The sequence below is a fragment of the Dendronephthya gigantea genome, unplaced genomic scaffold (genome assembly GCF_004324835.1).
Source record: "Dendronephthya gigantea isolate DGI-Jeju-01 unplaced genomic scaffold, DenGig_1.0 000110F, whole genome shotgun sequence".
NCBI classification, from domain to species: domain Eukaryota; kingdom Metazoa; phylum Cnidaria; class Anthozoa; order Malacalcyonacea; family Nephtheidae; genus Dendronephthya; species Dendronephthya gigantea.
Window position 1 is genome coordinate 518,003 of NW_021163120.1, and position 25,739 is coordinate 543,741.

General features: G+C 40.7%; 1 protein-coding gene and 1 non-coding gene across 2 annotated transcripts; both read right to left on the reverse strand.

Annotated features, from left to right (window-relative positions):
• Positions 1-6: 6 nt before the first annotated feature.
• On the reverse strand, positions 7-24,579 carry LOC114535127. Its single transcript, XM_028556509.1, has 25 exons — positions 22,566-24,579; positions 21,191-21,436; positions 20,502-20,634; positions 19,881-20,161; positions 18,621-19,196; positions 17,973-18,181; positions 16,962-17,319; positions 16,115-16,377; positions 15,440-15,755; positions 14,676-14,894; positions 14,071-14,331; positions 12,613-13,464; positions 11,858-12,056; positions 11,420-11,684; positions 10,981-11,181; positions 9,974-10,576; positions 9,367-9,757; positions 8,683-8,919; positions 8,144-8,333; positions 6,091-7,780; positions 5,379-5,765; positions 4,310-4,879; positions 4,147-4,186; positions 3,709-3,773; positions 7-2,358 (listed from the first exon to the last, which is right to left on the reverse strand). The coding sequence occupies exons 1-25, from the start codon at positions 24,415-24,417 to the stop codon at positions 484-486; spliced, it is 12,279 nt and encodes a 4,092-aa protein (XP_028412310.1). The 5' UTR covers positions 24,418-24,579; the 3' UTR covers positions 7-483.
• Trnaa-agc lies at positions 13,879-13,951 on the reverse strand. The gene has a single exon. It is a non-coding gene; the product is annotated as a tRNA-Ala (tRNA).
• Positions 24,580-25,739: the final 1,160 nt, after the last annotated feature.

A 25,739-nucleotide genomic window follows, 5' to 3' on the forward strand; every position in this document is an offset into this window, starting at 1 on the left:
AATAGCAAAACAATGCAATTTCCAAGTCCAGATGTACAAAAATATCTGCTCGTTCTTGTAGGTTGAAGAAACGCGGTGTGAACGTTTTTACTATAACATAACATATTTTGATGTGCAAAGGAAAATCTTTAGGAGTTTACATATCCTTGATATTTATCGCAACATGAAGAGGCACAGTACATCTTCCCTGAAAAAACTATGTGAAATCTATCGACATGCAAAAAGCCAGCCACACGCTGGTTTTCAAACTGAAGAATATACTGCACTTCTCACATTGCAGAAGATTTGAGAATGAACCCAAAGTCTAAGATACGAGATATGCACTTAATTTTCAAAGTGAACTAACAAAACTAACGTTCAAACTACCAAAACGTAGTAGGTAGCGTCTTTTTTTTCTTTTCAACAATATAAATCTCTGAGTTTTCATAAAAAACATTATGTCAACGTGAACATGAGACACACAAAAAATTACTAAATGCAAAGTTAATCGATATCAAAATCTTCGTCTTTGCTGCCCACACTTTCGGCACGCAAGGCAATTTCGCTCACCAAAGCATCTAAAACGACTTTCTCTGGAGTGTCACCGGGGCAGTCGTCTTCTAGAGATGGTTTGCCATCCATGTCTCCAACGCCACAATGATCCTCCTCATCAGCTGTACTGCCGTTCCTGTGCTCAAAATCATCATTATTTTTGACCTGAGTTTCAATAATGGCGGTCGTATGCTGTTCAAAGAAGTCCTTATCATCGATTACTTGCTCGTGGACGTCTATTTTACGATCGTCACCGGGGTCGTCTTCAGAAACTGAGGGAATTGCATCGAGCTCGGTTTGAATTGAAGACTGTCCATTTACACCGCCATTCTCAGCATCAGGTTCTGACAATTCACAAGTGCCAACGGTTATATTTTCCATACTATCTTCAACTTCTTGGTTCTTTTCCCCATGAACATCTTCTGAAGCTTCAACTTCACCAATGGCGGGTAAAATACATGGATCCGTACTTTCGCTATCACCAAATGCCTCAGACTCTCCAACTGCGCAAGGCTCGGGCTCCCCGGGGTTCTCTTCCCCCTTTTCTGCCGGATCAACCTCAATCTCCATTTCAGGTGCACAAGGCTGCTCGTCAATACAATACTGATCATCAGCATCATGAAGAATTCCATTCACACTCTCAGCATGTTCTTCGCAACCTCCTACATGCTCATAAAAAGCATTCTGTCCTTCTGCTATACTTCTGCCAGCTTCCACGTCATCAACCTCAACTTCATTTATTGTCGCGTCAGAATGAGGTTCAGCAATCTCTTCATCCTGTCCTTCATCACAGTCTTCATCATCTTCCATGCCAAGGACATCTCGACCGTCTTCTGCAGGAACTTCATCCGATGCTTCAGGCTTCTCGTCTAATATAATCATTCCACATTTCTCATCCTTGTACGAGGCTTCTTCACCCTGACGATACGAGATTACGGTTGCTTCGTCTCCTGAAAGATCACTCCCTCTTTCATCACGCTGTCCGCTAGGATCCAGCGTAACTTCTGCAGAAGTTTCATGTGTTGCAAGAGCGATGATCTCGTCCAGTTCTTCCGATATCGTCTTTGTGCTTCCTTCATCTTCGCCTGGGATTTCCATAAGCACCATGGCAGCTACATCGCTTGAATCATCAACGCCTCTAACATCATGCTGCTCGCTCGGAACTTGATGATTTTCGGAGGAGGTTTCATTTGATGCTTCGGGCTTATCAACCTTCTCTTCCAACATCGTCTGTGCGCTCTCTTGATCTTCGCCTTCGTTTTCTACATCTTTATCTGCATCACCATCATAGATGGCAGCCGAAGCTCCTTCACTTGATGTATCAAAGCTTGAATTATCACGCTGTTCACTAAAGCCAGCACTCTCTTTCGTCTCACCGAACTCTTCACAGTGAACTCCAATCGTGTCTTCCATCTCCTCCAAAGAACATTCCTGAACTTCTGTTTGCAAACCACTTTGTGTCTCATTCTCTTCCACCATAGCAATCTTTTCAATTTCAGCTTCAATTTCAGCTTCAATTTCAGCTTCAATTTCAGCTTCAATTTCAGCTTCAGCGACGGTCGTACATTCCTCCGTAGAAATTTCTTCCGTGTTTAACAGAATGCTGTTTTTGTCGTGGGTTTCATCGGCTGCTCCCGAAGCAGGAGAAACTTTACCTTGTATTTCACTACGGCCCACATTTTCAATTTCGCTATGCCCTTCAGAAACATCTTCTGTGTCCTCCGATAGTTCCATTGCCGATTTGACGGCTTGGTCGATGGCGACTTCTATCAAGTTTTCTAGAAACTCTTCCACACTTTTGCTAATCTCCATTCTGCTGGTTTCAGACTAATAAAGAGATTTTAAAAATGTTAAAGAAAGAAATAATTATATTTAAGTCTAAATAAATCTAATTGTTATATCTACTCCTAAACTAATTTCTCAAGAACTAAAAATCTATTCTAATACCTATTCTAATTGAAACTGTATTACTATAACTAAGTGATTTATCACCACTGACTAGATAAGAAATTTAGGGACAAAGCATGCATTTAAACCCAATTCTTCTTTGAATTATTTTCTGAAAGAAAAACACTGCTTGAATAGAAATGTTCTTTCCTAATCTAACAAAAATAACTGGCTAAATACATCAAACATTACCCAACTAACGCTATTAATGACCACCACTGCTAATTTTATTATCAAAGAAAAAAACTAATAAAATGTTTAAAATCTTTGTCTAACGCACATGTTGTACAAGTACACAAGAACTACACTACGTTCAACGTTCAAATCACTTCTATGCAGATCTCACGACGCTAACTTTCTGGCATCAAAAATATATATTTATATATTTACAAAACTTACCAAAACAACGTTTATTAGTATAAAATGTGTTAGTTAAAGCCCTGAACACGAAGATGGATAAACCAGTGTTAAATGTTAGTAAAAAATACGAGATTAAAAATTAGTAAAACAAAAAATCAAAAAATACATATATTGTCTATTCCTTCAAATTCTATACATAAATTTTACCCTACGTTGCAACAAAGAATCGTGCAAAGATCTTTGCTGCAACACATGGGAATTGTCCAGCTACAAAAATATCTATATAAAAATACACCTTATTTACCTAATGCTTTCCTCAGTATTTTTAAAGTCCATGCTATATTTTCAATGAATATCTTAGCTGCTTTGAAACATGCAGTAAAATATAAACCAGTTATTACGGAAGAAAATTGTGTTTTGACTTCACTGCAAATTAAAACACGATTACATGCAGTATTCTATGAAAAACTAGCGGTTGGATTGGGCTTTGACACAGGAAAATTTGCACAAGTCTTCAGACAACCTTACCATCCAGGTCTTGCCCAATGGAGTAGCTAGTTTTTCACAATTCGAGAAAAATATGGTTATATGTTATCCTATATAAATAGTTAAATAGATAATTTGGACTAACATATACTACTTGCATTAATATATCCTGCATTTTTACTCAGAGCAGGTTTGATGATGAAGAAAATATCAACAACACTTACGACCTCAATTTTATGCGGAATACACAATTCCCCTAAGTTTCCTTGTATAGGAAGATGTCGAAATTATATTGCCTAAGGTAACATACACGAATATATCTATACGTAAACGTGCATATATTATTAATTTCCAATGACGTTAGAGCCCTATCTATTTGTTCACCTGGTGATCGTCATTTTGTGAACCGCTTGGTTCTTTTTCATCGTTCTTCTCATCCGGTATCGATTCTAAGAGTTTGGAAAGTTAAAGCAAGTGAGTTTGGGATATTTACTTTGAAAAATTATTTATACCTTGAAAAGAAATCTCTATAAATATGGCTGGAAAGTTATGAGAAGAGTTGCATCTGCTATAAGGTGCTGTTGTTGGTGATGGAACGAAGGACTGTTAATGCCTTTAACACAACCCTCAGAAAATCACCAATTAATTTAGGAAACTGCGCAGACCGACTGAGTTCACGAATATATCACTCGTCAGTGCATTACGTTTCCACCGAGACTCCTATGAGTCTATGACGTTTTGCCGGAATCAAAAGCATTTCGAATCTATGGGCTATGGTAAGAAAAAATCTTCTACAATGCAAAACGAAATAGTAGACTATACCTTCTTCATTTACGTCATTGCTTTCACTTGAATCAGCACCCTGTAAAACATTTAAAAAATGGTTTCAAACATTGCAAAGAAATGCCCAATATCGCCTTCTCTTGCAGAAACGTTCAGGATGTTCAGGCCCCTATCGGTATAGGTTGCTACCGGAAATTCTTACCTCCCCGGAGTCAGAACCCCTTCCAGTAACCCTTGCCAATTTCAGATCCACCAGAAGTTTATTTACGAAGTCCGCGTCATCGTCTTCGGGGTCACGAAGATAAATATTGTATACCTTACGATGACGTGATCGGAAGATTCCTTCCAGCATTTTCCCAGCACACACTTCGGTCATTTTTGTCACCGCATCCGCTGACCACTTCTCGTCCGCGGGCTCAAGGTCCACTAAGGAGCAATGAATAGCCTGGCGTGGAAGACTGGTGACAAATTCATGACTGATAGATTTTAGTCCGCCCGCCGGCAGATTGACGTTTTTCCCGAAGTCGACAAGCGTGACATCGACGTGATCATCATCTCCGATGTTTCTGACGACAGCACGATACCATTTGCCATCGTCGGGGGACTGGGCGCAGCACAAGGCACCCACATTAGAGGCATCGATGGAAAGTGTTTCTTGGATATCTTCAGTGAAAGTCGTTTGGATCGTCTCCATGAGATGCGAAAGTTCGATTTCCATTCTCGACAATTGGCAGAAAAAACTTGACGGGGATTGAATGTGTGATATAGTAACCTAAGAGAACATATTGGGATAAAACAGGGTTTGTGATGACCATTAAAGTTAAATTCCAGGTGTATTTAAGGACTATTTAGGATCAAAATCTTAAAAATCTTATTAAGAGTGAACCACAATAAAGGTTGTTTTTCACTGTCGCGTTTTTCATACGCACGTACACGCACGTAAAAGTCTAAATCCTTATATATTTAGCGAGGTGAATAAATCGAAAGAACTTTGTTTTCTGCATATTTTAGTATGCATTTGTTGACCCATTCGTTAAATAACACAAATTTGGAAACATTTTAAGTTTCCCGCGCGTGGAAAACAGCCCTAACACTCCTGTCGAGATATGATTTGTCTATTTTAAGTTCGTTTTCCACTAGGCGATTTTATTCGCGCAAAGCGAAGCGATATATCTGAAGTCCGGATAATTATGGATAAGCCTGTATTTGAATGGCGATAAAAAAGGCGGGAAATCATCGCAGCATTCCTTGTAGGAAATCAATCACATTACCTTGTGAATATCTCCGAGATTAATCTCGGGATAAGCGTAACGTTGGCGGTCGCTCGTATCAGACTCGGGAGACGAAAACAACGCTTGATCTTCGCCGACTGTTTCCGAGACGAGTTCATCAGGCGGGGTCATATACGAGTTTGTCTCATCACTGGGAGACTCGTCCGTGAGTTCAGTCCTAGGGCTTAAAAAAGACGGAGTCGTACTACTACTGCCCGTGGCGGAGTCGCTTTCAAGACAAAGTTGGTTTTTTTGAAACTCGATGTTTGGTGCAGTAATTTCCGAAGGGGTTGTCTCGTCCACCGTGACCTCGGGAATGTCCTCAGAGACTTTCTTATCGTCAGCAATTGGTTCTTTTTCGGAATGTACTTTAACATCAGTTGTAGACTGAAACGGATAAGAAGAATTGAATACAAGAAGATAGAGTGGTTAGAATGCAGATTAGGGAGGGCAGTGAGGTATAAGGCAGGGTAGGTTACAGCGGGCAGGAGTGAAGAGGGATAGAAAGAATGGGATAAGATTGATGGAAGAGGTTGAATAAAGTAAACTAAAACGGAATGAACAACGATGGGAATAGAAGGCAAGAGAGATTATGGTTGTCTGGTACAGAAAATAGGAGAGGAAATGAAGTAGAAAAATTGGAGTAGTATATAGTAGGATAAATTAGGATAGAGTATGGTTAAAAAGATTGAAGTATTAGAATATAATATACCTCATCCTGATGAGGTGTTTTCTCTTCCCCAGGTGTGATCGGGGGCGCCTCTTCATTGAGTTCTTCTTCAGCTGGTTTTCCATCGTCTGTGTTTTCTTCACCAGAGCGAGAGTCAATCTCGTCAAGCAAGCGGTCGATGGCATGACAAACGGCTGTTGCATCGTTCAAATCTTCCTCGCTGTCGCCTGGAGAAGCTCCTCTTGTCACGTCTTCGGCTTCGTCGCTGCGACTATTTTGGGCGAGTAGGACATCGTCCGCTTGTTCTTTGATCGGAGGCCGCTCATCCAGAACTGGTTCTTCCAAAGGCAGTTGATCATAGGCTGGTTTCTCTTCTAAAGCTGGTGTACCGACTTCTTGCTGGTCCACTGGCTGGTCGTCCACTGGTTGGTCCAAAACATCTGGTGATTCAAGATCTGGCTGGTCGTCTACTGGTTGGTCATTTATTAAGTGATCTTTTACTTCTACTGTTGCTTCATCCACTGGCTGGTCATCTACTGGTACTTCATCCACTGGCTGGTCATCTATTGGTACATCATCCACTGGCTGGTCATTTACTGGCACTTCATCCACTGACTGGTCATCTACTGGTACTTCATGCACTGGCTGGTCATCCACTGGTACTTCATCCACTGGCTGGTCATCTACTGGTACTTCATCCTCTGGCTGGTCATCTACTGGTACTTCATCCACAGCTGACTGGTCATCTACTGGTACTTCATCCATTGACTGGTCATTTACTGGCACTTCATCCATTGGCTGGTCATCTACTGATTTTTCGTCCACTAGCTGGTCACCCACTGGGGGACCTACCTGGTCATCTACTGGTAGTTCATTTCCTGTAAGGTCGCTAACTGTCTGGTCTTCAACAGCGGCTGACTCGACATCTGGCTGGTCTAAAGCCTCGCTTCCTTTCGTGTCTTCCTGTTCAACACCATCTCCATCTTTCCTCGCAACAAGTTCCGCCTGGCACAACTCATCCAACAACAGTTTCTGCGACTCAATTTCTCGTAAGGAAATTTCCATGGCGCTATCGGAGATTCCGAGAATTTCACCGACATAACATTTCTCGGAACATAATTCTTCCATCGCATCCTGTTTTTCCTCCGACCATTCTTCGAGAGACTCGGGTGAGACACCGGAAAGTTCTAAGTGGATAGCTTGTTTGGGTAAAGCTGCAAATTCAGGCTTCAAAATTCGAATTCTGGATTGAGTCAACTTCTCAGAGTTTCCATAATCAACAAACTGAACGGCTAAGCTCGGTTCAGTCTCCAATATCACAGCGCGATACCACGAATCATCCTCAGTGAACTGGGCACAAACGGCCGCTCCAACGACCGGTTCTACACGCGCCCAGTCTCCTTCATTCAGGTTTCCATAAAACGCTCCAAGCTTCTCCATGAGATCAAGCAGATCGTTTTCAGAGTCGGACAGTTGACACCAAATACTCGCTGGTGATTCGGCAGACACGTAAAATAGATTCAACTTGTCGCCAATCTTCGCTGGGAAGTTCGAATAGGATACTTCAGCTACCAAACTACCTGGAGCTTCGTTTGAAGATTCCACAGACCGAGTTGCGAAGGATTTCTCGACAAGAAGATCGCTTAAAGATATTTCCTCGTCTTCTGAACGGCCGTAAACGATAGCTGTGGCAGCAAGATCATCCACACTTTTTATTTCGATCGTAAGGGACCTGATAAAAATGAAATGACGGTTAAAGCAATGATAATAGCGCCGAAATTAAACTCGATTTTCCTTTAGTCTGTGATGTCAGTGTCACACGAAGACATCAAGCTGACGGATGTGAAAGAGTGCAGATCAAGCTTTGCACATATATTCGCATACAACACAAATGATTGTATATTGAGTAAGTGAAAATAAATAACATTAGATCAACATGCGAGGCTATAAAACATCCGTCAGAAGTGAACTGGATTTAACAAAATTGGAACGGGTGAACTCAGACCTTAAGAAATTTGGAAAATATTTTTATTTGCCCAGTTAAAAAATTACTCTTTGACGGGAATTGCGTATTGAATAAATACAAACTACAAACTTTTCGGAGGTAAACTCTTCGACAACGGTAATGGCGTCAGAACTCCAGTCATCGTCACTGGGCTGGATGTCGGCCAACAAACACGCGATGGCTTGGCGTGGTATTGCCAAAAACTCTGGCTTTAAACTTCGTAATCTTGCAGTAGGTAATAGTTCCTCGTTACCGTAATCAACATAACGCACCATGACACCTTAATATGAACCATATCATGGTTATCAAAGACAAGTTTAAACTACACTAGAACGCTGGCCCACTGATCTCAAAAGGAAACCCGGAGTTGTTGAGTCAAGTATTACGCTAAACTATAAGAGCTAGCGATCCAAGTTTTATTATAGTTCACTGGTTATAGTCCGATAGTTTGGCATGCATTGACAAATAAACACTGATCTGATAAAACACTGGATGAACTTCACGAACACAGAACAGAGAAAATTACTTCCGCGTAATACATTAATTCTAGCATCATTTTGGGTGGGTATAGTTGATCCAGTTTACTAGCAGATAAGTGGTACAAAATGACGGAGCAACATATGGTGTACCTTCATCCTGCTTGCCAAGTATTTCCGCTCGATACCAACCGTCGTCATCAAGAAACTGGCCGCAACACACTGAATTGACGTCGTAACTCGTGACCAGCAGTTCCTCGGCGCTAAGTGCACTGTATACTTCATGTAAATGATCCATAAGATCATCCAAAATGCCCTGATCTTCTGAGAGCTGGCACCAAAGTTTCTGAGGCGATTCAATATGTGAACATATGACATCCTTCCGTTCACCTGAGGTCAACCACAGAAATACAATAAACGCTATATCGACTTACTGTTGGAAAATGTGAGGAAGGAAAGGCTAGTTAAGACCCGTTTACACTTGCAATTTTTGGAGTGATTTTCTTTTTTTTGGAGATGTGAACGAGCGACTAGTTACGGATGCTCTGATGTATAAGAGCTCGTATTTGGACATCCGTAACTAATTCACTCGTTCACATCTATCAAAAGGAGGGGAAGAGTGAACTTTCCCTTTTTGACTCACGGATACTCTCTCGCATTCTTTAGTGCCATTAACTCGACCAAGCTGCTTTGCGCGCTTAGTATTAAAAACTTGTTTATCCGGTTAGTCTACTAGCCAACAATTAATCGGCTATTCGTGCATGCGTGAGTCGTCTCATTGAGATCTTTGATTCGTTCCCCTAAATTTTCCGGTCATTTTCACAACGGTTATTTTACCTGCTGTTAGTTCTTTGACCTGATAACGATCAGAGATCGCCACTTCTGCGGTAGTTCCACTATCCGAAGCTGATGCAACCTCGCCAGATGTTAAAACTTTGGCCAAGACATCTTCCCCATCACAGAACAGCCTAACTGAAAAAACCTCGTCATTTTCGGACGTAATCTTACAACGAAGTTCGTGTTCTCCGTAAATTTCAACCAATTTCTCGCCAACGTCATCCGTCCAGATTTCCCCACCGTTTGAGAGATCGAAACAGCAACGGACACTGACTTCGGGTAGATTTGAGAATCGTTCAGATATTGGAGCAAGCCTGTCGGCATCTAACCATTCCGCATTACCATAATCCACGTAAAGGACCCTGACCAGGTCACCATCGCAATCCAGGACCTAAAAATTTATATTTAATATTTGAATTATATTTCAAATAACATTAATGTAGATCTGAATTAAATTTTAAATATCATCAACGTAGATCTGAATCATATTTTAAATACCATTGACGGGGATCTGAATTGTATCATATTTATACTCAATTATATTTTAAATATCATTGACGGCATTTGAACAACCGGCCTCTGATCTATATATAAGTAACACTCTTACCTTTGCTCGATACCAGGCCTCATCTTCAGTAAACAGAGCGAGACAAGACGCTCCAGTTTCCACTTGCGTGATCGGTAACGTGTCCTGAGGTGGGTTAGTGGCTATATCATCCATTAATGCCTCCAAGTCACTCACGTGACCACTTAACTGAAGGATGACGTCATCTGGTGAATGTACGCTGACAATGTACACAGCGGGCTCGTCCCCAATGGCCAAACGTGGTTTTTGCACAGACGGGGTAACCGCGGAAGGTTTGAGTAGCTGATTCAACGAGGTAGTCCCGTCTTTAAGCGTCAGTATCCAAGTTTTCTCGAGGTACGCTTCAAACGTTGCTTGAAGTGGTTTATCCAATGCGGCAGCTTCGAAACTGGAGCACTGTTCGGGCGTCCACGAGCCACGCGCGAGGGTGCAGGGTATAGCATGACAAGGCGATGTTGAAAGTTCAGCTGAAAGTCGACGAAGATCTGATGCGAGATTCGCCACGTCAGTGTTGCCATGGTCGACGAAACGAACGGTCGCTGTGTGATTGGTGGGGTCGACGGAGAGGATCTGGGCTCGATACCAGGCCTCGTCTTCAGAGTAACGCGCACAACAGAACATATCCTGAGAAAAGGATTTAACGTTATCACTAAAATGGCGCTGATATCTCTCGTAAGGATCTACCTAATATGATCCAGTTATTTGATTGGATATTTGTAACAATAGTGAACTGTGTTTATGATTCGTTCTTTTGAAAATCAGTTTCTAAAGTTCATTGTATTTTATGGCTATAATCAACCAATAGCAAAGCTTGTTTCAATAGCTAGGCTCTTTTCGAAATGAATTGCAAAGAAAAGTACCAGTGGACTCTAATACAACTGGTAAATGATATTGAAAGCGAGAGTCTTCAGTTTTTCAGAGTTTTGGGCATAAAATATTTTCACGCTTCGTGAGGCTTTCAATGCAAGTATATTGCCGCGAGAATTTGTTTTTGCGATGAGCGGAAAAGAATACGTGTTTCTACACACCTTTTGTGGATTAGGCAGTTTATAACTCTCACTTTCTGGGCCGTCGTAAGTCTGGGCACAAAGTTCAGCCAAGCGTTCTAGCTCTTCCTCAGTTCCAGAAAGCTGCACATAGAATTCACCGGGGTTGACCAAGTGACTGATGTAAACCTCTGCGGTTTGTTTTCCTGTCACAGGAAACGCCGTAAGGGATATCTCGGCTGGCTGTGAAAACGAGAGGAATGCGATAAATCTCAAATCGTGCTGTAGCATACCAAACAAGTGAAAAGTTGCGGCTGCTTTTATGAGGCTACAGGACTTCTAAACTGCATTAAATCCTAGTAATTAAGCATTTTTGAACAGATCAAAAAAATTTTCATAGTTAAACATTAAAAACAACTGAATTCAACCTGCTGTGCCAACAGAAACTCCCAAAATTGCAAGCCTGGGCGGTATACAATACCTCGGCAGAGTCCTCAGATAGTTCAGATGGTTTTTGACTAAACATGTCATTCAATGATAGTGATCCCTCCTCATCCGTCATTGTCACCAGCAATTTAACATCCAGGTCTTTCAGCACGGTCATCTTTAAGCACTTGTCAGCGGTGGCTGTCTCAAATCGTTCCTTCGTTTCTGAATCCCAGGCTCTTGGTTGGTGGTGTATCTGCAAGCCACAACATATGGCCTGCGCGGGTAGCTCAAGCAGACTGGGATCGAGCTCTTTTATTCTAAACAAAAAGATCAATTTTTTCATTCCGTAATATTCTTATTCAATCACCCACTGACCGAAATGGAACGTTTTGGAACATGGATGGAGCATTTATTACCATGAAAAAGATTAATTTCAAATGGGATTTTTATGAGGTCAATGTGAAGAAATAAAATCCACTTTCTTCGTTACCTTTCTTTCGGTAAAACCTCCGTATTTCCGTAATCGACAAAAAGCACTTCTACGGAGTCAGGCCCAGGCTCCTGTGTAACTCTCGCGCGGTACCAGGCATCGTCCGCAGTATACTGAGCAGCACAAAGGGTGCCATGCTTGATATCCACTATTGCTCCTCGGGATCCGTCGGTACAGCTTGTATGTATGTCGTCCATAACTAGCAATACAATGCAGACAAGGTAGAAGTCTGTTCAAACGATGTCATTTTTTCAGATCCAATTCAATTCTGATGGATGTTTTATACGCTGTTGACTTGAAATAATGCATATGAGCGGCAAATTAAGCCGCCAATGCAGTACTGCTTTATCACTAGCAGACTACATTCCATACGTCAGAAAGGAATTCGATCCGACAAAATTGGATCGTGTGAACAGACTTTATTAAGACATGCAGTAATGTCTACGAAAAGCAAGGAGAAATTTCGTTTTAGACCAATCAGCAAATTTGTTTCGACCATGGTAGAATACGCCGTTTTCCGGTACACTCGACCATAGTTGAATACGCCGTTTTCCAGTACATTCGACCATGGTCAAATACGTCGAATACGCCGTTTTCGGGTAGACTCAGCCATGGTCGAATACACCGTTTTCCGGCGGACTCGACCATGGTCGAATACAACCTGTACTACAACCTGTAACTCCCACTGCCAAAAAATAAGGACATTAATTTATAGAAATATTATGAATTCGTGGCAGTCAACATGATGGACAAACCTTTGTCAATGGCGTCTGCATTCGCAGCCTGTTGAACGTAGAAATCCTCGGGATTTCTCGAATGTGTTACGTAAACATCACATGATGTCCCCACAGCCACCTTAAGTTCATAGAAATCATCTTGCACCACCTCCGGTTCAGAGTCCTTGCTTGTCACGAGTTTTTCACGTGCCAGCCACGTGTGTATGCTTCCTAATTTGTCTTCGAGGAGGGCTTGGTACGGTTCCCTATCGGAGCTCAGCCTTGCTCGAAATTCCTTCTCGACAACATAGCGAACGAACGCGTCGTGCGCGCGTGGGGTCCACGAATACCGTTTCCCCTCAGTGCTGACACGTGACAACGAACACATCACACCGCGCATGGGCGGATAACGAAGAAGTTCCTTTTCAAGATACCGTACGCGTTTCCCAATCTCCGCTCGGGGAATCGTCTCTGAATTTCCGTAGTCAATGTAAGTCATGTGCACGCCACCATCGGGGTTTAGCCCCGAGACAGATGCCCGGTACCATGTTTCGTCTTCGTTAAACATGGCGGCGATCACGTCATTGACTTGTAATGGAGTAGCGACAAAGTCCGGTGGGGTCCCCTCATGGTAAGTTTCGTACATCATGTCCGCCACTGTGTCAAGGTCGAGGTTAAGTCTTGTAAATTGGCAGATAAAACTATCCAGAGATTCCGCACTCTCGACCAGGACATTTTCAACGTCTTTGAGTTGGAGTTTGGGAAGGCTTGTGAGCTTGGGTAGTTTTTCCTGACTTCTTGAGGATTTAGCGCTGATAGCTTTGAGGATGTTTACATTTTCAGAGCCATGGGTATCGAACAGGGAGACCGTCAAAGTTTGGGTGTTCGTATCTTAAATGAAACGAGGGATATTAAAAAACGATCTTGTAACCACAAGTTTTCCTGTGGTGTAAAACCGGATACAGCGTTCGTTCTTTCAAAGAAAGTTGAAACTTGAGCAATATCAAAGGGCTTTTTTAAGGGTTTTTATGGAAATTCGAAGACAAAATCTCATTTGTACATAAACAGAAATTAATTTCCCGAGATTTCACGAGCAAACTTCGTCATTGCATTCAGTGTAATTTCTAGTGTGGTATTCAAGGGAAAATAATTTTGCAGATGTAAGAATCAGTCTACGTTTGACGCCATGAACTAACAAACTTTTCACCTCCGTAGTATTATTAGAACAGAACATTGCATCCTGTCAGACACGATTGTAATGGTTCTCAGTGGAGGTACCAAGTTACCAAGCGAGCAAAATTAGTTTGACCACGGAGGGAATCGAACCAGCGACCTTTGGTTTGCTAATCCAATGCTCTTCCAACTGAGCTACTAGGTCAAGACTGTTCAAATATGTGGTATTTCGGAACTCAATAACTTGAGTCACATGCATTCATTATGAATCGTAACTCACAACATTCAATGTTCAAATCAAAGATCAAAAGTTTGATATCTTACCGATGGACTTCACATCTGCAATGAGGTGCTTCTCAAGAACCAAGATCTCGAATGTATCGCACTCGTTACCATTCCACTTTTCCTTCCCGTCATGCAGACGGCATTTGACCGCTTGCACGGGCGTGTCATGGAACGCGGGAGCAAGCGTTTTGATGTCATGTAAACCAACACGCTCGCAATTTCCGAAATCAACATAACAAACTTCCACTTCGTTTGGAGAAGGAATACTGAGAATACGCGCCCTGTACCATCCACCATCCACTAAAACAAACAAATACTTCCATTAGGAAATATTAATCTTCATTATGTGCGATTATAAAATCTTCATCAGGTGCGATTTTCTTCTTTTGGTAGATGTGAACAAGTAACTAGTTACGAATGCTCTGATGAATAAGAGCTCTTATTACAACGTCCCTAACTAATCCACTCGTTCACATCTATCAAAAGAAGATCGCACATGAAATCCCAGAAAAAATCGCAAGTGTAAACGGGCCTTTATAAATTATTATAATCTAACATGCTCTTTTTACGGTTGTGTTGAGTTGAATTTCTTTTGCCTGAATCGATTATATGCTGTGACCAGGATTCTAGGGGCATCGTCTCACCTGGGTATTTGGCAGCAACAAACATGTGGACTACAGGATTGACAACTGCCTTATCCGTTGGTTTGAGGTTAGAATACACTTCAGTCAGTTCTGTCATAACCTTCTCCAGACTTCCTTTATTCTTCACCAGGTGAAGGTAGAACATATTGGGACTCTCGCAGTGAGATCCACAGACGTCCATCTGTGATCCTGACAGGATGTTGTACGAACTCAAGAAATCTGTCCGAAAAAAGAGCAAAAAGTCAGGTTAATTTAGTATTATCATAGGGAAAGTTGGGGAAACTTACAATATAAGTCCTAACAAAATAAGTCCTATTTAACTACATACAGTAAACATAAAATGGAGGGATAAAAAGATATCACATGTCGAACTTTTTATCTAATTCCAATCGGTTAGAAAACAATCTTGAAATACTTATTATGTCATATTAATTTACTGAAAATCGGCTTTCTTTTGAAGAATTTTGTTCTCCGGCTGCCATCGAAAAGATTGTAGCGAGACGTCGAAATCAACATGCCCTTTTAATAATAAAGAAAAAATTCTTATTTTCAACAGAAAATGCTACCTTGCAGACACAAAAGTTCGTCAGGAGGCAGCTGCAATTCCTTGCTTTATCAAAGCGACACATGCAGTAAACAACACAACATCGCTGTTGAAACCCATTCAAAATTGCAAAAAATATTTTCGACGACTTGGTGATATATTTTTCTCTATGGTGAATTGGTGGACTTCGTGCAGGCTTTTGAAAACGGCCCATACCTACCATTTATTGACCGCACTTCTGCTGGTTTCCCAGAACCCTGTGCAGAACTAAACAGTCTTCTACCATTCATATCATAGACCTCGACATCGTAAACACCGTTATCCTTTCGACCTGTCACACGAACCATTAATTCCTTGCCATCGATGGCTTCCCTTATCTTTTCCACTCCCGCCGAAGTAGATCCAACCAGCCTAGCTGAAAAGCCTTGGACACTCGTTTCACAATAACACGCGAGTAACCTCTTTATTCTGGACACCGGAAGTTCCTCACTGTTGCCGTAATCGATATAATTAACTTCTACTGTATTGACAGAAACCTGATAAGAAAATGGACACTCGTTTGATCGTCAGCACTGAACTATATATATGAACTGGATGATAACTCTGTTGCCATCTTTGAAACCAAATCGGAGGACTAGTGCCAGTCCTTTTTTTACAATATTTTTCTTCACGGTTATGGATCACGTGAAAAAAACAATAGAAAGAGGTTGGCGCTGGTTCTTGATTTGGCTTTAAAATGGGATTCAAAGATGGCCGCCAAAAAAGACAGTTATAATCGTTCCAGATTTTATAGAGACCCTAGACAGAACTGAAAACCATCTTAAGACATGAATTGTTACGAGAATGGCTACCATTTCTACCTCAACGTTTTCCAGATAAATTCCTATTGCATTACCTTAGTAATGACGGCACGATACCATCCGTCATCTTCGGTGAACATTGCACAGCAAGTATCGCCAATCTTTGGCTTTACCAGACGTTCATCGCCATCGCCCAGGGGGCGGTAGAATTCTTCGAGCCTGTCCATAAGCTCATCCAGGTGTTTCGAGGTCTTCGTGAGTTGACAGAAAAAGCTTTCGGGACTTTCAAAGAACGTCACATAAACGTGTTCTTTGGCACCCTTCGTTACCTGGGCTTCCTCGACTTTGTATACTTCGGCTTAAAGGAAAAATAATTCAAATGCAATCCATGAGAAAGAGCTTAGAAATTTTCGGAGCTTATCGGAGTCAAATACTGCCGCTTGCATTCAACAAGGTGAATGATGTAATAGAATATATCCTCATTTCCCAATTACTCACTTAATACAGCAAATAAAGACTTCAAATTTACTTCTACACAACTTCTCATTGACGAAAGTGACTTGTCAAAAAAGATTGGCCATTTTCCCCCCGAACGCAGAAACGACCGAAAATTAATTGACTATTGTTTACCTGCTTAAAAGCCAGGCAAAATCGAAACTCAATTTGTTTAATAATGACAGAAACTGCTTTCATTGAAGCACTTTCATTGCAGACGAGTTAAGGCTAATTATCTTGAAAATATTTTAGAAATCCCGTTAAAAATGGTTTTTCCATTTTTTTGTCTACCTAGAGAGGCGGAACAGTAAATAGTCTTTTATTTACTCTGAAAAGATATGTAAATTTCGCGCCAAAACTGTGTAGCTATTAGCAACCAATCAAAAACGCTGTAATCTTCCTTGAACGAACCGACTGAAGGTGTTGAAAAACTAATGCTTTACTTACTTTTTTTCCTATCATCCATAGTTCCAAACAACTTCATCCCGTCAGCGTTGAAAAGCTCGACTTCAAACACGCTCCCCTTATTCTGCGCAACAATCCTTGCGTCGAATTCTTTCTCCAAAACACTATCCTTAAACGACGAGCTATCCACAGCGTTCGCGGTTTTAACACAGGCGTGAAAACCTTGGACAGGCAACCTCGTAAAGTTCTCGTGTAAAGTCTTCACTCTGATTTGGGGAATAGTTTCTGAGTTGCCGTAATCGATGTAACAAACATCAAATGTGGTACCAGAACGATTGTTCACCCTCGCACGATACCAACCATCGTCCAAAGTGAACATGGCACAACATGCCTCGCCAATCTATGATGGAGGAATAAGCTGTAGGATTTTTAAAGCTTTTGAGAACAGAAGAAACGACACAGTCATGTTGGAAACACAATAGGCTGGCCTCTGACAACATGGGAGTGTACGTAACCTTCATACACTGTGACTATACTAGATGTTCATTTTATGTTTTTAAAGGCAGAATTTTCAATTTATGAAGTACCAATTTAGCTATAGGCGCACGAGGAATTGGCCAAAAAATGCACTATTAATGACCACAAGCAGACAGTTGCGGCATTTTTAAATCTCAACTCTGAGTAGCAAGATCACGCACATATAGTCAATACCTAGGGCCTTAGCATCAAATGTGGTATAACAACTGCCTAAATAGACAAAACACTTCTCGACGTTTCGACCTGAGGGCGAAAAGAAGAATACGTCGAGAAGTATTTTGTCTATTTAGGCAGTTGTTATACCACACTTGATGCTAAGTTGTTTGAAGACGCTGCCACGTTGCTCCCTGGTTATATTGGAACTTATCAAGTAAGGTTATATTGGGAATAACAAGTAAGAAAATGCTAGTTAGAACATCGATTTTTTGTAGGTGTCAAAGCATATACGAGTTGAATACAAACGAAGTCTTTATTGTGACTTGCAAAGTATTCTATACATAAAGCATTCGTTTTTACCTCTGGGTCTTTTAAGGACTCCTGTTGATCTCCGAGCGGTCGATAATGCTCTTCAATCTCGTTCATTAAGTCGTCAAGTTGAGCGGTCGTTTTAGTAAGCTGGCAGAAGAAATCGTCGGGACTTGTTACAGAAGTTATGTACACACGCATCGTCTCGTCGATTGAAACACTTGCGTCCTTTACCGTACAGGGTGTACGTTTAGACGACGCTAGAGAAAGAGAGAAACATGTTGTGTTAAAATAAAAACTGTTCACCACGCGACCCAAATCCAATTCACTTCTGAAAGATTGACTCGCATTGTATCATAACAACGCAGTGCTGCTTTATCAATAACAGACTTTACTATTTGGCTTTTCAAAATCCTCTGATCTGATTGGCTGACGAGTGGTCTATATGTTCCGTATATGGACCAGTATCCTGGATGTCTCATGCAGCTCAGCCATATAATAAACCGTATTGTGAAATATCAGACCAAAGTTTTTTGCATGGACATATTAAAAGCCTCGGTTTGATATTTCACAGTACGACCTCACGCTCAGTCAATAATCAGTTAATATTAAATACGTCAGAAGTGAATTGGATCCGACAAAATTAGATCGTGTGAAAGTGCCCTAGTTTTATCAATCCAGTTAAACAGCTCTGAGTACCTTGTCTCTGTTGTGACCTCTCAGAACCACTGGGGAATAGAGGTCTTCCGTTGGAATCTAATAGACGAACGACGTAAGCACCATTGTCATCTTTTTTAACAATCTCTGCCTTCAATTCTTTCTCCAGTACTTTCTGCTCAAAATCCGCCGTATTTTCCGAGCTCGGAGAGAGTGGCTTAGCATGGAAGCACTGCGCGGGTAGCTCGGTGAAGCACGCATTCAAATTCCAAATTCGAGAAAGTGGAAGCTCCTCGCTATTTCCGTAATCCAGGTAACGGACTTCGACACAATCACGTGAGAGCTTCGTGACGACAGCCCGGTAGAAACCATCGTCCACCGTGAACATGGCGCAGCAAATATCGCCAACTTGTGGGTTAACAAACGTGGAATCGTCTGGGGAGAGGTCGCGGTAGAATGATTCGATGCTGTCCATAAGTTTGTCTAATTGAGAAGATGTCTTAACAAGCTGACAGTGGAATTCTTCGGAGCTGATCACGTTTGTGATGTAGACGAGCTCTTCAGTACCAATGGCGATATTGGGTTCATCCACTTTCGATGTTTTTTTTGCAACAGGTTCTACAATGTGAAATGCCGTGTAAATAGACCTTTCCTCTTTTAGCTTTCAAGCGCGCATTGCGTGACAGTAGTTGATTATCAAGCAACTTTGAGTTGCGATATCGCTCTGCTTAGAAGCGATTTTATTTGTAAGAAAACCTTGCCGATTCTTTTTGCTTCTTTGCTAAACTAAATCTCTCCTAAAAATGGTGAAATCACAACTCAAATTGACCTTGATAATCAACTACCATCACGCATTTCGCGCTTCAAAGCAAATTTAAAAGGGAAAGGTCTATTTAGGCTACAGAATATCTGATGGCAGTCACGTTAAATTTTAATTGAAATCCTTGTAAATTCAGCGCAAATTCTTAACTTGTAGTACGACAATAATGCTTGCAAGTAAAGAAACACCATGCGTGAACACACCATTTTACTGCATGAAAATATCGGTTAATAACCTAAAATTGTGTTTTCTTTTCGCTTCCCTCTCTTGTTATGCAGTTAGCTATATTCATATTTAAAATTGCCGCCAAATTTATTTAATCAACTTCAGGCATTTCATCCTTTGTCTATCTCCTGAATGTTTTATTGTACTTTCACCTTGATTCCAAAGATATACTCAACACACAATTTTGGTTTGTTTACAGTGTAATTAAAACATGTGAGAACAAAAAATACGAGTGAAAACTCGACTTAAGAACATACCTTTCTCAGCATTTTGCTTCGCATTATTCCCGGTGCTAAATTCAACCATCTCTTCGTTGATGTTAACAGATGTACCTCCACCTGTATCGATCAGCAACACCGAATATTTGCCATTATTGACACGTTCGTCCATCCGACCAACCAGCTCTTTGCCGTCCACCATGGCGAGAAATTTACTAACAAACTTGTTCGCTCTCTTGTGAGCCGAAGGCAGGTTCGCGAGGCTACATTCGATGGCCTGGATTGGTAACTGCAGAAATTCCGGATTCAAAACAGCGACACTAAAATAGATGTGAAGCGTTTACCCTTTTTTTACGATGCCTTCCCGTTTCTAAAAACGCCCTAACGGCAGTAACGCCCTTTGAAATAACTTGATTGGTCAAGATATACTGTCTCCGTCTAGTCACTGGCCGGTGACTATAGCTTTTTTTTGTTGTTTTTCAAATAAGACAGTTGAAGTAATCATGAATTTTTATGAAATTATGTTGATTATTATTTGTAAACACCCCGAAATTTATACTAAAACAATAAGTCGCCTTATTAGTTCCTACTCTTTTACTCAACTTCAATTTCCCATTGTTCTGGACCATTGAAAAACGACGTTTTCAAGCATTGACTTACCTCTTCGCAGAAACAATTTCGCAATTCCCGTAGTCAACAAAACGAACTTTAAAACGACTGTTTGGCATTTTTTCAAGAATCTTTCCACGGTACCACAAGTTGTCATCACTGAACCGTGCACAACACGGGCTCCCTGGTGACAATAAACGAATCGCATTAAACTGAATAAAACGGCATATTTCGCCAGAAACAGCGATAAATATACATGAGACAAGGAGAAATAGAAAAACATACGGCTATAACTCAAAACCTATAGTATCTGTATACTAGCATAAAAACACAGGAAAATGATCTCTATTTCTTTGGCAGCCTAAAATGTTGCAACTGGGTCGTTATGTATATTTTGCTAATAATTTTTGGGCAAGAAAACAGCTTAGTTTGTATAATCATTTGTGAATCGAGAGAGGAGAAAAGGCGCGAAATGAGGGAAATGGCGCGAAAGGGGAAAAAGGCGCGAAAAGAAAAAAAAAGGCGCGAAAACGAAAAAAAGGCGCGAAAAGGGAAAAAAAGGCGCGAAAAAGACACGAGGGGCTAAGATTCTATTGGGTCTGAAGTTTTATAATTCGCTTCAGTTAGTCTGTTGACGATTTTACGTTTTAGCGGGAAAAGTGTCTTTTATAGATCCAAACTTTTAGGCATTGAATTAACGTTCGGGAAAAACATATCAATGTTAGCTATATTACAGTTACCTTTGTTAAATACGTTCAAGTCTGTCCCCTTTGGTGGATTCAGGTCGTAATACTCCTGAAGATTTGCCATCAGACTTTCCATGTCATCCGCCGAGGAGACAAGATGGCACCAAAACTGGTCGAGATTCTCAACGTGAGTGACTTCAATGTCAACATAGTTACCAATATCTACGGCTGGTGGATGGTAATTTTGAAAACCTGTCTCGACTGGAACTCCCGGATGATCTTCATCAGATATCGCAAAACCTGAAAAAACACACAAACTCATACCTCAGCAATAGACCTTTTCGGTAATTACGTCAGAACATAGACATTTTAAATTTAACACCACCTTAAATGAAATGGATTTCAAGTTTTACTCTCACAAGCCACGTGCAAAGATGCAAACATCCTTCTTCAACACGTGCACGAAAACGAATTTTTAATTTTTACAAATAAGTGTAGAAATAAGCCATAACGCAAGAACGAGCCTCACGGTCTTGGTCATTGGTCCAGGTAGTCCAGAAGCTCGTGTGTCCAGTTCTGCATATATATATCGCAATCAGTGACACACATTCACAACAGTGAAACAAGGGGAAATTTGGTTTTAGACCAATGAGCAAGTTTGTTTATATTTTCAGTTACCCAATCAGAATGCAAAAAAATCTGACCACTTCCGGTAAAAAGGTTCATTATTTACCATTTTACATGAAGTTTTAAAAATTAAGGCATTCTGATTGGCTTTGTGTAAAAAATGTAAACAAATATGCAGATTAGTTTAAAACGAAATTCCCCCATGTTCAACTGTGAATGAATGTGAATTCATTATGTCACTGATTGCAATACATGAAACTGCACAAACAAACTTCTGGGCTACCTGGGAACTGACAGCTAACTGTTAACACATCATGCAAAATTACAGAACATTATTTCGAAATACCCCCTTTCTTTATTGCTTTTGAGCCAGCTTCCACCCTATGTCTCAGCCCACACTTCAGACAATACCATGTCATACAAATTGAAGTTAATAAGTTTACAGCAAGCAGGTATGTAATCCATTGCTACTTTGGTTTAATTAATGAAAGTAATCACAACACATAGATCGTGAATGTAATCCTTGTGGCGATTACTTTTATTAAACCAGAGTAGCGATAATTGCGATGGACCATGTCATACATTCATCAATCTCTTTGTCTGCGGTGATTGCAGCATAAAATGCTTTGTTGGAAAAAAATTCTACTTGTATCAGTTTTGTTGATGCTCTCACAGAAACTTCACCAAATTTAATTTTTTGAATAGATACCAGATTTAAAAAACAACAAATGCTTCTCACCGAAACTTCGCCGAATTTAATTTTTTGAATAGATACCAGATTTAAAAAACAACAAATGCTTACCTTTCTGAACTAGTTGTTTGTTAATGCTGTATTCCTCATCACCAACAGTCTCCATGACACATACACTATAATTCTGTGCCTCGCTGTGCGAGACAACTTTAATCTGCAGTTCTTTGTCTAGTATTGCATTTTGAAATTCCTCAATTGCTTGGTCGGTCCAGTTTGGTGCAGAAGGGCTTACACCATACAGGCAACAGGGAATGGCTTGCTGAGGCAACATCACAAACTTGGGTTTTAACTCTTTGATTCTTGTGATGGGAAGCATCTCAAAATTACCGTAGTCCACATACATTACTTCCACTTGCCGATTTGCAATATCCGAGCTTAAAATCAAAGCTCTATACCAACCATCGTCCTCGGTATATTTGCCACAGCAAAGCATTCCAGCTTGAGGCAAGGTTATGGTATCATCAACATCGCCAAGCGCTTCATAATACTCACTTATATCATCCATTAGCTTGCTCAAATCATTTGAATGTTTTAGAAGTTGGCAGTAAAAGTCCGATGGGGATTCTATATTTGTGACCACAACCTTTTCTGTACTGCTTGGAGCAAGATCTATGATGCCGAACGAAGACTTCCTACGCTGAGATGTTCGCGGTTTTTTGTAGTCTGTCAATGGTTTAACTGCAACAGCCTTGCCTTGGTCGACTAAAACTTGGCCAAAATTTATATCTTTAGTCTCTTCAGATGTGTCGAAAAGAAAAACTTCTCCAGCATTGTCCCGAATGTTGCTTAAATAGCTTACAAGTTGCTTTTCACTGGTGAGTGTTTCAAACAAATCACAAGCATCCTGAGGCCAATCGATTTTATTATCCATCGGCTTGACTCCATACAATGTGCACTCTAATGCTTGCATAGGTAATTCCAAGAATCTTTCATCAAGTCCCATAAGGTTAGAAATATGGACAGTCTGGCAATTGCCATAATCGACAAACTTTACATTAATTTCGCCAGTGGAAGAAGGGGTTTCGCTTGTAATGATTGCACGGTACCACATATCATCGTCGGAATACTTGGCACAGCATGGGTTATTTTGGCAACTAGATGTCAACGGGTAATCGTCCTCTGTCGCTTCTCTGTAAGTCTTTTCCAATTCTTCCATCAGCCTATGCAATGCAGTTGAGTTCTTTATCAATATACAATAGAACTCACTTGGATTCTCACAGTGGGAAACAAGGACATCCTCAAAGCTAAAATTATTCAGCTCCAAATACTTGTAACTTTGCTTCGGTCCACCAGAATTGGCTGGAAGCGGAACCTCGGTGCGCTCAAGGTAACCAGCCGAAATTAATGGATCTACCACAAGCTTACTCATTGTTGCATCTTGGAATAGGCTAAGGACTAAAACGTTGTTGGTTTTCAATGAAACTGCCTGGGCAACAAAGATTTGCTCCAAAATCAATTCCTCAAGTTTCACAAGCAGTTCAGCATTCCAGTTTTCTCCAGTGGGTTTAACATCTGCAAGTTCACATTCAAAGGCTTGCGGTGGCAAAGTTATGAATTTCTCCGTAGCTAGCATAGCGTTATTGGATGCAACTAAATCGCAGTTTCCATAATCAAAGAAAAACACCTTATAACTGTTATTATTTACACCCAAAACTTTACCTCTATACCAAACCTCGTCGAGGTGGTATTGAGCCAGGCAAATATCGCCGACTCTCAAAATCTTCGACCTTAAAGAACTTGAGGTGTTGTGGGCAACGAAATTGGCGATATCTCCCATAAGATCCTCGAGTTTTGAACTGTTCGAGTCGCTGAGTTGAACGAAGAAATTGCCCGTTTCTGCCTCCACGTGGGTTACCAGCACTTCGACCATTTCGTCGACAGGAAAGCGTAGACGCCATGCCATCGCGGCTTTAAATACTCTTTAACTAGTTTACTTCTTTTCCTATACACAAATCGCAGCAATTTTCTTTTGATTTTAAAAAATGTACCTTTTTATGTTAAGAAAATGAAGCGATTGAGGCGATCTCTAGCTATGACAGTCGCACAAACCACAACGAAGCCTAGATTGAAGTATCAAATCGCTAAAAAACAATACATCAAAAGGCACAGGTTAAAAAACCATACACCAAACGTTGATAGATCAGAAAACAATTTATACAGAAATTACGCCATGCACTGTTGTGAAGCACTATTTTTTTGCTGTGCAACTTTCACCACTTTTTCGCACTTAGAGAGCTGAACTTACAGAATATACACCAGTGGTTATTGACTAACAAACTCGCTCGGAATAGGATAAAGACCGAATACATATCGTAATCTGATCTAGACAAAAGCTCTCTAAAGTCGCACACGTAAGCTATTAGTCGACCACTCGTGGCTGTTAGCTCAGCAAGTTACTCTCGTGTGCGGATAGTTTTTCGTGAGGAATTCTCCTGAAGAGGCAAGTTTGAACTAACTGGCAGGCTGAACTAACTGCCTCGCGAGGTCGTTAGCTGAGCTGATAGCTCTCCTGTGCCGGCTGTGCGGGCTTAATGTTTCCAACGAGCCGGAAATCCATGTAGGTGAAACAATAATTAGAAGAGTAAGATTTTCAAGGTATAACCTCCGTAGCAACAACCGAGATTTCAGTTTTGATAAACCTAATACAAATTTCATGAAAAAAAAGCATTTCTGATGTCAAATTTATATAATTTAATAACTCGGAAAATATTCAATGGCATATCTCTGATGTTTCCACATTAGCAACACTCGTGTTCCAAGGTGAGCGTTTTCGATGGACCTGCCTCTGGATGCCGAACTTTGGAATTCTATCTCAGTAAGAAAGTAATAACCAAAATTAAACTGTTTCGGTTTTTATTTCGTCCATATGAAATTAATAGATCATTGAAAAAAATTTCAACTTAGATTACAAACTAAACAATATGATTAAAAACTAGAGATAACTTGCAATGCAATTCTTCTTTTGAGATATGTACTCCATCGCGTTTCTTACACCTACATTTTGAGAACTCTTCGCTAATTTACATCTCTTAAAAGTAGAATTGCATTGCAAGTTGCAAGAAAAATTGCACCGTGTAACAGGGCCTTTAGTTGAGTGTCGTTTAAGATATTAATAAACGTTATATTAATATCAGAATTAGAATTTTTACTTATTATACCCATATTGCCGTCTAATTTCTCAAAGAAGACTTTGTCATAATCTGTTTTAGGCGACGCCATCTTGGT